Raw genomic sequence first — 13645 nt, 5'->3', positions numbered from 1 at the left:
AACGTTGTAATACGCCGCATAAATCCCCAGCTTTCTTTAGGTTTACGAAGACGATTCATTGATGTTATTCATTTCGCCGCCCGGGAAGTGACGGTTTCACGCTGCGCTCGGGGACTAAAAATCCGTGATAGATTTCGCAAATATTCAATCTGAGGAACAAGAGAATAAACACGGCCCGTATCGAATCACAGGAGTCGCACTCCCTCATTGCCACAGTGCTTAAAGTGTTTTATTATGGCTCGGCGCAGGTACCCGTTTCCACGGTGACGAATGCCGCTCAGGTTCCGTGTACCCACGGATATGGCAGAATAGTTCTTCATGCCGACATATGCTCGGAGTTAAACTATATGATGAACCACCACCTCAACCTCCCCCGCCCCACCAAATTCAATTCAACTCGGAAAGCTAGTCACTAGTCCAGCTCTCTATCCCCTATTCCACATCGCTAGGATCCTCTAAAGTGAGTCTGCCTTCTCCGAACCTAAGCCCAGGCCCAGATAAAACCCAAAAAGCTCAAATCCCTAAGCTGCGACATAATAAAAAATGATAAAAACCTTTAGATAACAATCTTTCAACAGCAAAAAAAAAAAAAGTGTGATTCTTCAGTACACCAAGGCCGCCTGCTCGTCAAACTTTTCATTGGTCGTCTTTAATTCTTTAATCCGACAATATTGGACAGGCCTCAGGGCATCAGATGGCTGGCTAATATGAAAGCACCTTTTTTTTTTTTTACAAACGCACATCATTATTTAGAAATGCAGACAGAAAAGGCCCAGAGAAGGCTTTTAAGTGGATTTCAATTCATCACAAAGGGCACCGCGTCGCAGAATGTTCCGGAAAACCGCGCTCCTAATTAGCAAGGCAGGACACGGACTTGCAAAACAGGCCTTTCTTCTCACTTCAAACTTCAGCTCCTTTTATGGAGAAACACTTTTCCCCGACTGCAGTCACACGGTGCCCAAATTTGTACGCACTCCACATTAAAAGCCTGACATAAGAAGGGCGAAAATTAAAAAAACCGCCAACGCTACTTTTCCAGTTCCTCTGCGAGATAATTTGGCGCCAACTGCTTGGCTAACTAGACGATTACTGCGCTGTAGCAGGGAACTCCTAACCCCAGAAAACCTGTCATTTTAGCAGCGAACCAGTGCCAGGAACAAAAAAAAAAAAAAAAAGCCATAAATGCAGCCAACGAGACAAACGGCGTTCAAATCCAATCCTGTATAATAATAAAAAAAAATAATAATAAAAAAGCGTCCCCACGGGATCCATTCATCCTGATCAAGGGTACCTTCTGCAGACTTTACGAAGCGAGGCAGACATCTGTTCGGACCCCGCGGTGAGCGCCATTACGATTCTCAGAGCGCAGACGCCGGCCTCGAATTAAAGAGGGCGGGGTTTTACCTCTTCGGAAAACCCTCCGCTTTGCGCCGACTCAGCCGGCGACGGCGGTGAAAACTATATCTGCTGAAGAGAGGCGGGAGCAGCTGAGGTCACCCACGCTAGGTCAGCAGGCCTGTAAGGGCCGCTCGGTGCAAACTGGGCCCGCGTCTGCCGGAGGAAGGGCTGGCGAAGCTGCCGTTTCTCAGGATTCCAAGCACGTCAGAGGGCTCCAATTTGGCAGCGAGGCCCGCTCTCTCACCCAAAATCGAAAAACGGGGAACGCGACGCGCGGAATGAAAGGGTTCGAGTCTCTATCGGAGAGCGGACGGGTGAGCCGTAGCGGGGGCACTGGCGAGCGACTGACCGTTTAATTTATGCTCGGTGGTGCACGGGGGGGGGAACCGAACCAGACGGCGAAAAAACGGGGAACGCAAGAGCGATCGCCCGGGTCACTGGCTGAGCCGGCTCGTGATCCCGGTTCCAGAAAGGCTCCGGCTGAGCCCGTCGCCGTTAGCGACGAGCGACGCGTGCGTTTGCGTGGGCGCTGGAGGAAGACGTGTTTGGACGTTTGTCTGTGTTGTACAGCGGGGGGGGGGAGGTGGGGGATTAGCAAAGCCAGCAGGGGAGCAGAACAACTGAAGCAGAAGAACAGAATGCCTTTTAGCCATTTGGGGAGAATAAACTCTAAATGGGGAAACTGGCAACCGTGCAAAGAAATTAAAGTGGGGCGGGGGGCGGGGGGCGGGGGGGGGGGGGTGTCTGTGAGTTTTTGGGAAGGACTCAATGAACTCTTTTAGCAAAGCGGCTCGAAAGAAAGTAACGCTGAAAGGCCTCCAGACAACAGACGCGATGTTCGCAGTGGCGACGCATAAAGGCGCTGGACGGCCGGCGAATCACGCCGCTCGGCGGACGGCCCGCCTCCAAAGCCCGCCAACGTTAGCGTTCTCTCGCCCGAAAGCCAACCCCACCGGTCTGCCGTCCCTCCACTCGACCAGACGCACAGCGCCGGGCAGCAAGCCATGAAGCAAAGTCGAGGGACGGCGCACGCCGGTTACACTCGACGCAATTGGCTGAGCCCGAAGAGCTGCATCCAATCACAGCGCGGCAAACGAGAAGGCTGCAACTTCAGTCGTGTGACCGAATACCTCTCTACATCTGGGATGGTCGTCAAACAAACCCCATGAGGAAAACTGGTGGTTTCTGATTAACGGGGGGGGGGGGGTTAGGAAAACTCTCTGCACAAGCCACAAACCCCCCCCCCCCCCAGCTTTGCCCAGCTCGGAGGCCTGGTGCCAGCCTGTGCTGGCATCCCCAGACAAGGGCCCGTTGAGCTTCCCTTGGGACAGAGCGTCGGAGGATAAACGTCCCACTGTCACTGGGACCACGCACCTCCCGCCCCGTCAGAACCGTTAACCCCAGCGGCCCCCGGAAAAACAGGAACACGTTCGACCTAACCGCAGAACGCCTCGCCCTCGTCCCACGCACGCGACTCGAAACCTCTCAGTCCCTCCTCGCTGCAGTCGGTTTGTTTTTTTTTTTCCATTTCCAGCAGAGTTGTGACTCTGGCACCGAAAGCATCGATAACACACTGAGAACACGTTACTGAAAATGAATACAAAGCGCAGCGCGTTGGGTGTAAACACGGGCCCCGAGGGGTTTGGGCCTGGCTGTCGATACAGCAGAGCGATCCGCTGCACTGACACACACTCATCTTAAACTCTGTGGTGGCGTAGCCATGAGGACCCATTCCTGGATATCTATGGTCCTGCAGGTTTTCACTCCAACCCTAATTGAGCACACCTGACTCTACTAATTAGCAGCTCAGTGAGATCTCCAGCTGCTGAATCAGGTGTGGGCTTCGTTAGGGCTGGAGTGAGAACCTCCGGGCCTCGTAGACCTCCAGGAGCAGGGCTGGGCAGCCGTGGCTCAGCCGGACGGGTGAGGGAGGTGTGGGGAAAGGGCGGGACGGTCGGCGGGCGCTCCTTACTGGCTGCTTCGGATGCCCTCTCTGCGCACTGTGGCCAGGCCCTCTGAGACCAGGGACTCGGCGATGTTCTCCCCCGTGGTGTCTGCGGAAAGGAAAGAGCAGGAGGACTCAAACGCAGGGGTCGCAAACTCCACTCATGGAGGGGCGCACTTTGGTCATTTTGGATAAAAGCGTCTGCTGAGTAACTGTAATGTAACGTCTCTGCTGGTTTCGATTTCCTTTCGACCGGAAGTCAGTTTAGGCCTCGGAAACGAGGCGTAGGGACTCTTTAGCCAATCAATGACCTCAATTAAGCGTTCGAGCGCAGGAAGACGGTCAAAAACCAGCAGACGCGGCGGCCCTCCAGGATTCGGAGCTTGAGATCCCTGCCCAAAGGGGTCCACCCTCCCCCGCTTCTGAACCACAGGGTCAGGGTTCGGTAGCAGGAGCTTTCTGAAGCAGCACCGCAACACGCGGAATACAATGATACAAATCGGAACATTCCGGAACCGTCCCCAGAACTTAAAGGAGTTCTCAGACCGGCGCGTCTATAAAGTGTTTCACCGGCAGTGCGCTCAGCATTAAAAAACACACAGATTCAAACCCCCACGACGGTACTGGACTTTTATTACACCGCATGAAAAACACCTGAAGCCAGAGGAGAGACGGAACAATGAATGTTTCATTCAGATTTTTTATTATTTTTTTTTTTTACTTTTGCTTTCTTTTTTTTTGCCGCTGTCAGCACCACTTCAAAGACTTCGGGCGCGCCCGCTGAAGAAATAAAGCGGTTCCGTCAGCAGTTCTCTCTAAAGTCGGTCCCCGCGGAAACCAGCGCGCTCGCTGATCTTATCAAAATTTCCGCGCAGAGATCCGTCGTAGCCGCCGTGCGCGGAACAGCCATTTTCAGGGCTCAGCACCGTAGCTCCCAATCTAACGCTCGTGTCAAAAATCAGTTGACGCGAGAATGCTGCTTCGCGCCGGCTTAAACAGCTGAAATGACTTAAAACAAAAACAAAAACAACAAAAAAAAGGTGCTTAGGAGATGGAAACTTTAAATATCCAACGTCTCAAAAAATGATCGATTCGTGCTAAAACCTTCGGTCGAAAAGGTTTCCCCGCAAAGGGGCTGAGTATTCAGTTTATTCGCGCTCGCGTTCAATAACAAACAGTGTTCTCCCCCCCACCCCCACCCCCACCCCCCAACCCCCACAGCTATCGCACTGCTAACAAGTGCAAAAGTTCCCTTGGGCCCACATCTCAAAACTCCACCGTCCACAGCAGCGCTGACCAACCCTGTTCCTCGAGATGTACTGTCCTAACACAGCACACCACGTTCAACAGCCAGAGATCTCCATGAGCCGCTAATTAACCAGGTGTGCCAAATCAGGGTTGGGCATAATTGAGCCAGGTGTGCCAAATTAGGGCTGGAGCGAAAACCTGCAGGACGGCAGACCTCCAGGAACAGGGTTGGTGACCGCTGGGTGGACAGAGACGAGCTGCGCTTCCCCGCTCTCTATGGTGCTTCTGCAGGTGGGCGCGGTCCCCAGTGCCGTACCTTTTCCGAGGTACACCATGCCGTACTCCCTGCCCTGGGCCGTCTTTATCTCCACGCTGAAGCACACCTCCTTCCCGATCATCTTCTTCCGCAGGAACTCGCGGGCCTGGAAGGCCCAGGGCTGCAACGCAACAAAGGCCCTGGTGAGCACAGACTCCGCCCATGTCCCCCCCCATGACCTTTGACCTGCGAGAATGCCCTTCAAAATACACACGCCGAGACGTCTTTCAAAAATCTAAGTCACTGTTCCAGAACTCTGTTACTCTCAATTACCAGCAGTGATTGTGACATCAGCATTAGAATGTTCGGTTAACAACATACTAATGACACATCTGTGATGTCACGCCTTAAAGGGTTCAAAGGGGGGAGCTCCGCCCCTCTCCGCTCACCTCGTCGGGGGTGTCCTTGGTGTCGGGCTGGCTCTGGGCTGCGCGGCGGGCCAGCGCCCCGGCTCGGACGTTGCTGAGGTTGATCTGGCGCTCCGGGGGGGGGCCCCCGCGCGGCTGGCCTCTCACAATGATGGCACACCCGGACAGCACCTGGGGGAGGGAAGGGTAGGCACACGCGCCGGTCAGGAGCCCGACTCCATTCAGGGACTGTAAAAAACCACCCCACTGATCACGACGCCGTGCGGAATGGCTAATTCACTGATCTCAACCCAAGGTGGATAGGCGAAAAGGGTGCACTGATTCACTTATTTCAATAGCACGCCTCTGCAAGACTTTTCAGGAAAGAACGACGCCTTCACAAGCGACCACAGGCTCAAAACTGAAACTGGAACCAAATTTCAGTTCAGAGCCAAGGCACGAAACAAGCACACTGTCCACATCTGACTGAAACGTGCGTACACAACCCGAGCTGCGGATGTGCGCTTGTGAACCAAAACTCCTAAATCTACAGTGCAGTTCAATTTTAGAAATGAACACGTGATGAGACAAATAAACAGTCATTTTGTTCACGAAAAAGAAACAAAAAAATAGACCACATAACTGTTGCAATGATGAGGGTGCATAAAGCTAATTTTTAACAGCACACTGTATCCAAGCAATGCCAGTTAGTCCACTTCACTTGGTAATACCACACAAAAAAAGCTGATAAGAAAACACAGAAGGCCTGTCGGCCTCAGGAGCTGCTTTCCTGAGAGACAGTAGGACAAAATAGCCCTGCGAATAAATAGGAGGCATACAACCTAAACTAAACTAGAACCTATTCTAGAAACCAAATCCATATTGGCAGTTATACAATAGCTCACTTTCAACCGCTACGGGACAGTCACAGCCTGATGTGGTAAGCCTCCAGGGTTTTTTATATATACCCCAAGGGGACAGATAACACTTCAAAACAGGGCTCTGACTGCGTCCCCAGGCCTATTTTATCTGACTGTGGGATAACGCTCTCTGGGGCATGTGACTAAACAAACAATTCACAGGACAGCGTCAAGACGCGAAATGAAAACGATGGAAAGATTTGTGCAGCCGCTGGGAAGTTGGGTTTGTTGACGGGAGTATGCTTGAATTCATGAGGTATAGAAGCTGATATTTTGCAATCATCGTCAATCATTAACCACAGCTGCAATAAAGCCGCTAGACTATCATTGGGAACTAACTTCCACGAAAAAACAACCAGCAGGATTTTATTTATTTATTACGTGATATAAATGGTAAATATCCGGAAGAACTGTTTTCACAACACAAAGTAATTTACAATCAATGGAGGATAATCATAGCATGCATTTTAAAACAGGTTCTACAGTGCCTGCACTGATTTGGGGCAAACATTCAGGAAATTCAAACGCGTATTGCTCATAGGCTAGCGTAAACATAATCTAAAATACTAAAATCGACATAACCCGTATGGAGCCACGTTGTTGCTGAATGTTTACTATACATCTTCAGTGTTCATTTCAGAGTTGGTCCTGCAGAAATCTACAACTTCACCACGTCATCAATTACGCTGCCGTCGTGTAAAACGCGTGCAACTGTAAAGATTTCCAGGGGTTACGTGTCATTGTGGGTCAGTATCAGTATTAAAGCTGCTTGGTCGTGCCAACCTTACATTAAAACTAAACGTCAGTCCGCAAATCGCAATCATTGTTCAAACAACGAAATTGGACACGAATAGTCTACTAATTTTAGTGGACTGCTGAGTTTCTGGAAAGGCACATTTCTTAAGCAAAGCAAAGCTTTCTCTTTAGACTTCATGAAGTAGCCCGCTGGTTAACGTGTGCAAGATAAAATATATCGTGGCGTAGTAGATGTGTTCTGATTTCACCCCGACAACATGCATTCTGATTTCCTGACGTTTTACGCAAATGGTGTAATCGACCCAACCTTGGCTTGAAGAATAAGGAACTTTGATCAGAGTACAAACACTTAGCTCCAGCTAGCTAACTAGCCCATTTCCAGCCCATGCCGTGCCACACGTGACAGTAATTGGAGCTACACAGTACTCTCCTCACTTTGTAAAAACGCAGATTATTATTTAGTCTAACCAGCAAATGAAATGCCCAATTAGCACACCTGACGCGAACATTTGACTAATTGGCTGGCTAATGTTGCACTGAGAACATTTTCGAATATTCATCTGTTGCCTTGTGGATTTGGGATCTTAGAGAAACAACCAAAACGTCAAGGAGCTAGTTACCATGACAGTTTTTAAAATAAATGTTGGCAGCTATGAGTTGCCAGCGCGAGAGAGTTGGGAGCTACCTACACAGCTGGCAATTAAACAAGACCACTAATTAGCTAACATTACTAAGCTAGCATGGTGGCTCCCAACCTAACTGTCTAGTGTCTAGCAAATAATTCAGCAAGCTAGCAACCAAACTGTACACAGAACTATGAGTAAACACAGACCTGTATTATTTTCTCAAAACCTTTGACCACGCACATATAGTAACAACTTCTATATCTTAAGTCCATCCACTTGTAATCAACTTATTTAGCCTGCTTGGTTTTTAAAACCCCTCAACACCCCCGAGTAAGTCTTTGACTTACCATTTTTACAATCCCTCTTTGCAAAACTGGAGCAGCGTTTGTTTGTGCCTGTGAGGATGCAGATGATGCCATATTCGCAGATTTAAACACGCCGTATGGGGGGAAACAGGTAAAGGAGTCGGGAGTCGGTGAGACTGCTCTACTGGGTTTCAAGAAAGAAGAATCGAATGCCGCTGTACACATTCACTAAACCGGAAACACACGGCGTCATGCAACCCCAGTATTCACAGGATATACACGTCATTTATTTAAAAACATGTTCCGGGGCAATTGTGGGAATAAACATTGCAAATAGACCACTTTCCAAAATCGTAACGAATAGAAAACTATAACTTCCGGAATGTGAAGTATGGACGACACGTCAGCATCAGATTATCTATACAGAGGGTTTTATGAAGCTTCTGGTGTGCTCGAGAGGGCAACTGTAGTTTTCAGTTTCGTTAAATACATGAAGGAGATATTCGCTTGTGTGGCTAACGTGCGGTCTTAATGCTTGCTCGTGTGCCGTTGAGAGAGCCGATTCCAAAGTCTCTGTTGAAAAGCAATCATTTAAGCGAGGATATTTTTCACGTCCTAGGAGTCAACACATGCCGTAGGGCATTTGAAAAGTAGTAACGTTTAACTCATAACATTTAAACAAGTCAAACTAGTGTTATTTCCACTATCAGATTTGCTTTTTTAAATGTCCGTCAACATTTTAGAAAGCGTACGTGGCGAACTCATGTTTCCTAAATATTTTAAGTGTTAGCTTACTCAGTGAATGGTAAACATAAATAACCACATGGACAGTGATTGTGTGTAATTATTTAGTGGTCCACTAGATGGCAGCATATGACCTTTTATGGAAGTATATTCAGTCTTATCTGAAAATTGCCGGTTGGGTGCATGCATTTGTTTTTGCCCAGCACTTCCACATCTTATTCAACTAATTAACTAATAATGGTCTTCAATCAAGCCCTTGATAAGTAGAATCAGTTGTTTTTGCTCAAACAAAAACCTGCACCCACAACGTCGAACACCCCTGGTATATCGTAATCGCAGAGAGGAGTCTATTACAGTTTAGTAATTACTTGCTTCTCACAGTTGCAAATGTGTCACTGTGCACTCGCCAAAACAAGTTAGAAACATACTCATGGTAGCTAATATGCAAAAGTGGAAACCCCAGGTTAAGAAAGTAAAGGTCCTCCGAGTATTTTGTCCTAATCACCTTAGGACAAAATGTACTAATTAGTACATTTCTTCAGCCAGGAGGTAGAACTAATGAATGAAATCAGCGGGCTGAGTTTACCAGATATAGGCCTACCAGATATACTGTTACATGCAAATACAAAACTAAGATGACCGACTGACATTCAAATCAAGACATGACAGCGCCTAATAAAAGCCTATATTTAAACATGTCAGCAAGGATGTTTGGCACACATACAGTATAGACCAGTTGTTTCAATGCTCTTTATTTGGTTGGCAAAAACATCCGCGGTTTAGTTTACAGAAGGATGTTTTTCCTTAAGCGGCTCAATTTATCTGCTTTGTTCAAAGGCGCAAGAGGGATTTGAACGGAGGGAGATTGTCTGAACATAGCCTAGGGCCTATTCCTTCACAACTGAACAGCAGGCATTTCTATTCACCGTAAATTGCTGAAACTCCCGAGTTTGTCATTTCATACTAGAAATGTGGCTGAACGATAAAATTATGATATGTACAGTAATTGTTGTTTCTATCGGGGAAAGGGGGCAATCCAAGTACTGTACACATCACTGTACATCCGCTTTAAAAATCGGTTCAGTTCAAATAATTTCACTCGGTGCGTCACAGGTAAATCCGTGTCAACTACATGTTTCTGAAAGATTTAAATCTACAATCTGCACCACTCCACTCCCTCCGCACTAGAAAATCCATCGCTTACGTAGTACAGCAGCATTAATAGTGTGTGTGCGCGCACACATATCCTCTTTCCCGTACATAAATTAGGTTTCTGTCCTATTCCCTGATCCACAGTAGCTGACTCCTGCATGGGATATCTGCCCCCAACGGCATATGTCAGTTGAAACATCACACGGAGACTAACCAGCGTGGTGCACAATATATCAGAGCAAATTATATATTTTTTTACCAGGTATTTTTCAGAAAGCATTTGCGAGATATTGAATTTAAATATTGTGTGTAATTTATGAACATAATAACTTTGGATTCTTAATTTTACGGAAATGTTAGCCATGGAATTTCACCATTCACATCTGTGTACGCCTATGGAAGTTCATAATAACGATTAACTTTTTGTATTTCATGCATGTTTGAGGATACCACTGTTACATAATTAGGCTTACACTTTGAAGTAGGCTGATTAATGTGGCCAATCGATATGTTGAGCGTTGAATCCTTCAACTCGTTCAATGTTTCCTACTACACACATTAGACTACGGCATCGCATTTAACGCACGGCGCACGGCGCAACTTATTGAGTTTCATAACCTGTAATGTCGCATTACCATTCAAATGCGTAATGCTCCAAAAAAAAAAAAACTTCTCTTGGAATTTGGAGTCACCACTCTCAAAGAAAATGCGCCACACTTGATAGATTTATAGAAATCATATATCATCTTCGTGTGTATGTGATTGTTAACAATGCTATAGAGCTAGAGCACAAGCCTAATGGGAAAAATCATTGGAGTAATCCACGAACTATCCAGAATATTTTGGAACTCGAAACAGAGCGCACGAGGGAATGTTTTATTCTAGCACATATCCATACTATGCATGACATTGTAAACCCCTAGTTATTTTGAAAACTACTTTATGGTTTGACTGCGGTTAAGTGACAAGCTATTTCTTTTAGAATACCCTTATTCGCGCGTTAAATATATTCAACCCAGTGCGCTTTGGATAGCTTTTGGTTCCCCAGTATTTACGCAAGGGACATGGCGGTGGTTTCCTATTATTGATAAAAACCAACGAGGATAAATAGTTAATTGTTGGACAAAATGTAATTCCATGTTTTATAGAAAACAGTTCTGTAAATTAATAAAGAAAAAAGAAAGTATTTTCTTCCTGTGAAGAAATACTTTGAGTCGGTCCTGCGTGTGCATCTTAAACAATTACGCACCTATTGTTTGCTCCATTACGTGTCTTTCTGGAAGCTAGTTAATCAACCTTTGTTGGTCCACGAGAGATTTGTGATAAAGCACTTCAGCACAAATGTAGCACGAACGGTGAGCACTAAAATAAATACTTTATTTGTCTTTTCTGTCTGTTGGCAAGGAGATGTTGGTGTTCAAGATGTCTATCCTAGATATGCGATGCTTTTCATGTCGAAAATATTATCATAAGGTGACCCGTGGTTAATGTATAATTTGGAACATATGGCATTTTAGAATCTACCCTTTATTTCTGTAGAGCTACGATCTGTGAGGATCTTGCTAATGATGCCCAATTAGTCATTAAACAGACCAAACGACCAGGGTTGTATAGATTTTCATTTGCTAATATTTGCTCTTCAAATATTTTCTTTGAAACGTTTACAACATATTTTATCTGTGTGCCAGACAGAAGACATCTGCGAGGGTTTTTCGGCTCTCCATTTCATAAATAGGTCCTCAATTTGTGACCCACATATTCATCCCTGTCTCTATTTGTTCATGCTTGAAAGAAAATGTAATAAAAGAGTGTATATGATGGATTTATGATTTATCAAATGCACTTTACCATATGGCAGACGACTTTGAACCCGTTTTCATGTTTGTTTAAAAAAACAATCAGCTGCACTTGAAAGGTTTGGATGTTTCGGGAAGAGATGCTCAAGTCACGTGACCGAGGAAAGCTCTAAAGCTTGTGACATCTGTAAGCATTTTTGTGAAATAAATGTTCAAAAGAGAGTATATTCTCTGTCTCATATGCAGTACGATATATTCTACCCAAACAACGTTTTTCATTTTGTGAACGACGCTTTCACCATCTTTACAGTAGGCCAGTGGCTACTGGTTCAGTGATTCTAATTCTTCAAATAAAACTAGCATAGCCTTTCGTTGGGTGAAACATTGTCATGGCCAATATTTATTTCCGTTTGATCCAACGTAAATGATGATCATATTTTCGAAAACTTACAGGCAGAAGGGTATTGTCATGTATTGGAGCAAAACGTTTCAGCCTTTCGCTTTGCTTTCTCCATTAAAGCCTGTAATGATAACTTATAGTCTATTATAGTCTGTAGGGAAATGCAACATTCTCAACTTTTGCAACTGCGTTTTGACATCCATATCATAGTTTAATTAAGTTATACCATTGCCGAAATAATGTTAGTGTAATTTGAATTGATGAAAACAATTTTAAGCAGCCCGGGACACGTTCGCAAGTTATAATATTTCCATACTGCCACAAATTCGTTGTTAATGTTGTTTACGGTGATTAATGGCGAGTTTTGTCTGTGATGTATCATGCAAATTAACATTGTTCCATGTGCATGATGTGGAATTTGTAATAAAACGAGTGTTGTTCTGTGCATCATCGGCTTTATGCATACAAGTAAGAATTTTGCATGTAATTTGCCTCAAAATGAGAATGATTAGACTCAATAAGAATGCCAACAAAATGACTGCTATTTAGAATACGTTGCCAGGATGGATCTGTACTTTTCCCTGGATAGGATAATTAAATTTCTATATAAAACAAAACCGATCCACTATGCATTATTATTATTATTATTATTATTATTATTAGTAGTAGTAGTAGTAGTAGTAGTAGTAGTAGTAGTAGTAAATCATAGTATCATCACAATGACCATGATGCAATGACTAATATCTTAGGATACACATAGAGAATTTATAAAAGTGTGTACTACATGCTCACACTTAATGCACATTTAATATATATATTGGTGTCTGAGCAGATTGCCCGGCGGATGCCGGCAACACGCCCTTACACTCCGTCAATTTGCCTTCAGTGTTTACATTCTCAATATTCTATCACTACGTCATTGAGATAGGATTCTCAGTATATATTTATGAAGTCGAGCCCGAAGCCAAGTCGGGTGCGCTTTTCAGTAGCCTACTTCATACCACACAAAGGGCAAGTCAGTTTAATAAGGTAAGGTAGTAGGCTATTACAATTGGATTAAAATTAAAGCCAATATTTGTATATTCGTCAATAGAGTCAGCTTTTGTTGTATCGCATTGGGTGTATGTATTTGCAATGCAGCAGGAAACAGTGAATGCAATGTCTCAATCGGTGTCTCAGTTTTTTGTATGCTATTATGTTTTATGCCAGGTAGCAGGTAATCTGTGGAGAAAGGAGTCCATGGACATGGAAAATCAAGGTTCGTGTTAATTATTGCTTCTTAAAATATTAGTGTCTTTTGGGCCTTAAATTACATTTATTATCGTAATAGGTTATTATCGGTGTCTATTTACTGTAGCCTATGTAAAACTCTTTTTCGTGAAAAAAGCATATAGAAAACAGACCCGGTAATAAATTCGAAAGCCATTTAATGCAAAAAAAAAAAAAAAAAATTGCCAAAGCTATTACAAGTCGACATTTTGTAGCCTACCATATTGCTGTGTTTTCAGTCGCGCTTATCCATTTGAATCACGATTGCTGAACCAATCCCCTATCTCAATATTTGTTAAATCAATTTTGTAACATTTAATTGCATTTTACATTTACCTTTTAAGGGAACACGTGCATCAATCAGCTTGGCGGGGTTTTTCTAAACGGAAGACCTCTACCCACTTGTCAGAGGAGAAAAATAGT

General features: G+C 44.9%; 1 protein-coding gene across 1 annotated transcript in view; it reads right to left on the bottom strand.

The window, feature by feature from the left end:
* The window catches only part of snd1 (staphylococcal nuclease and tudor domain containing 1), a 193330-nt gene extending 185207 nt beyond the window's left edge, over window positions 1–8123 (bottom strand). Inside the window, exons 1-4 of the mRNA XM_064318582.1 lie at window positions 7904–8123; window positions 5297–5446; window positions 4908–5028; window positions 3371–3452 (exon numbers count right to left, since the gene is read on the bottom strand). Coding sequence (XP_064174652.1) covers window positions 3371–3452; window positions 4908–5028; window positions 5297–5446; window positions 7904–8086 — 536 coding nt within the window. The 5' untranslated portion in view covers window positions 8087–8123. The remainder of the gene's footprint in view (window positions 1–3370; window positions 3453–4907; window positions 5029–5296; window positions 5447–7903) is intronic.
* Between the last annotated feature and the right edge of the window lie 5522 nt (window positions 8124–13645).

Source organism: Anguilla rostrata, chromosome 19 (assembly GCF_018555375.3).
Source record: "Anguilla rostrata isolate EN2019 chromosome 19, ASM1855537v3, whole genome shotgun sequence".
NCBI lineage: Eukaryota > Metazoa > Chordata > Actinopteri > Anguilliformes > Anguillidae > Anguilla > Anguilla rostrata.
Note: the sequence above shows the minus strand (reverse complement) of the source record. Positions and strands in the feature narration are given on the sequence as shown.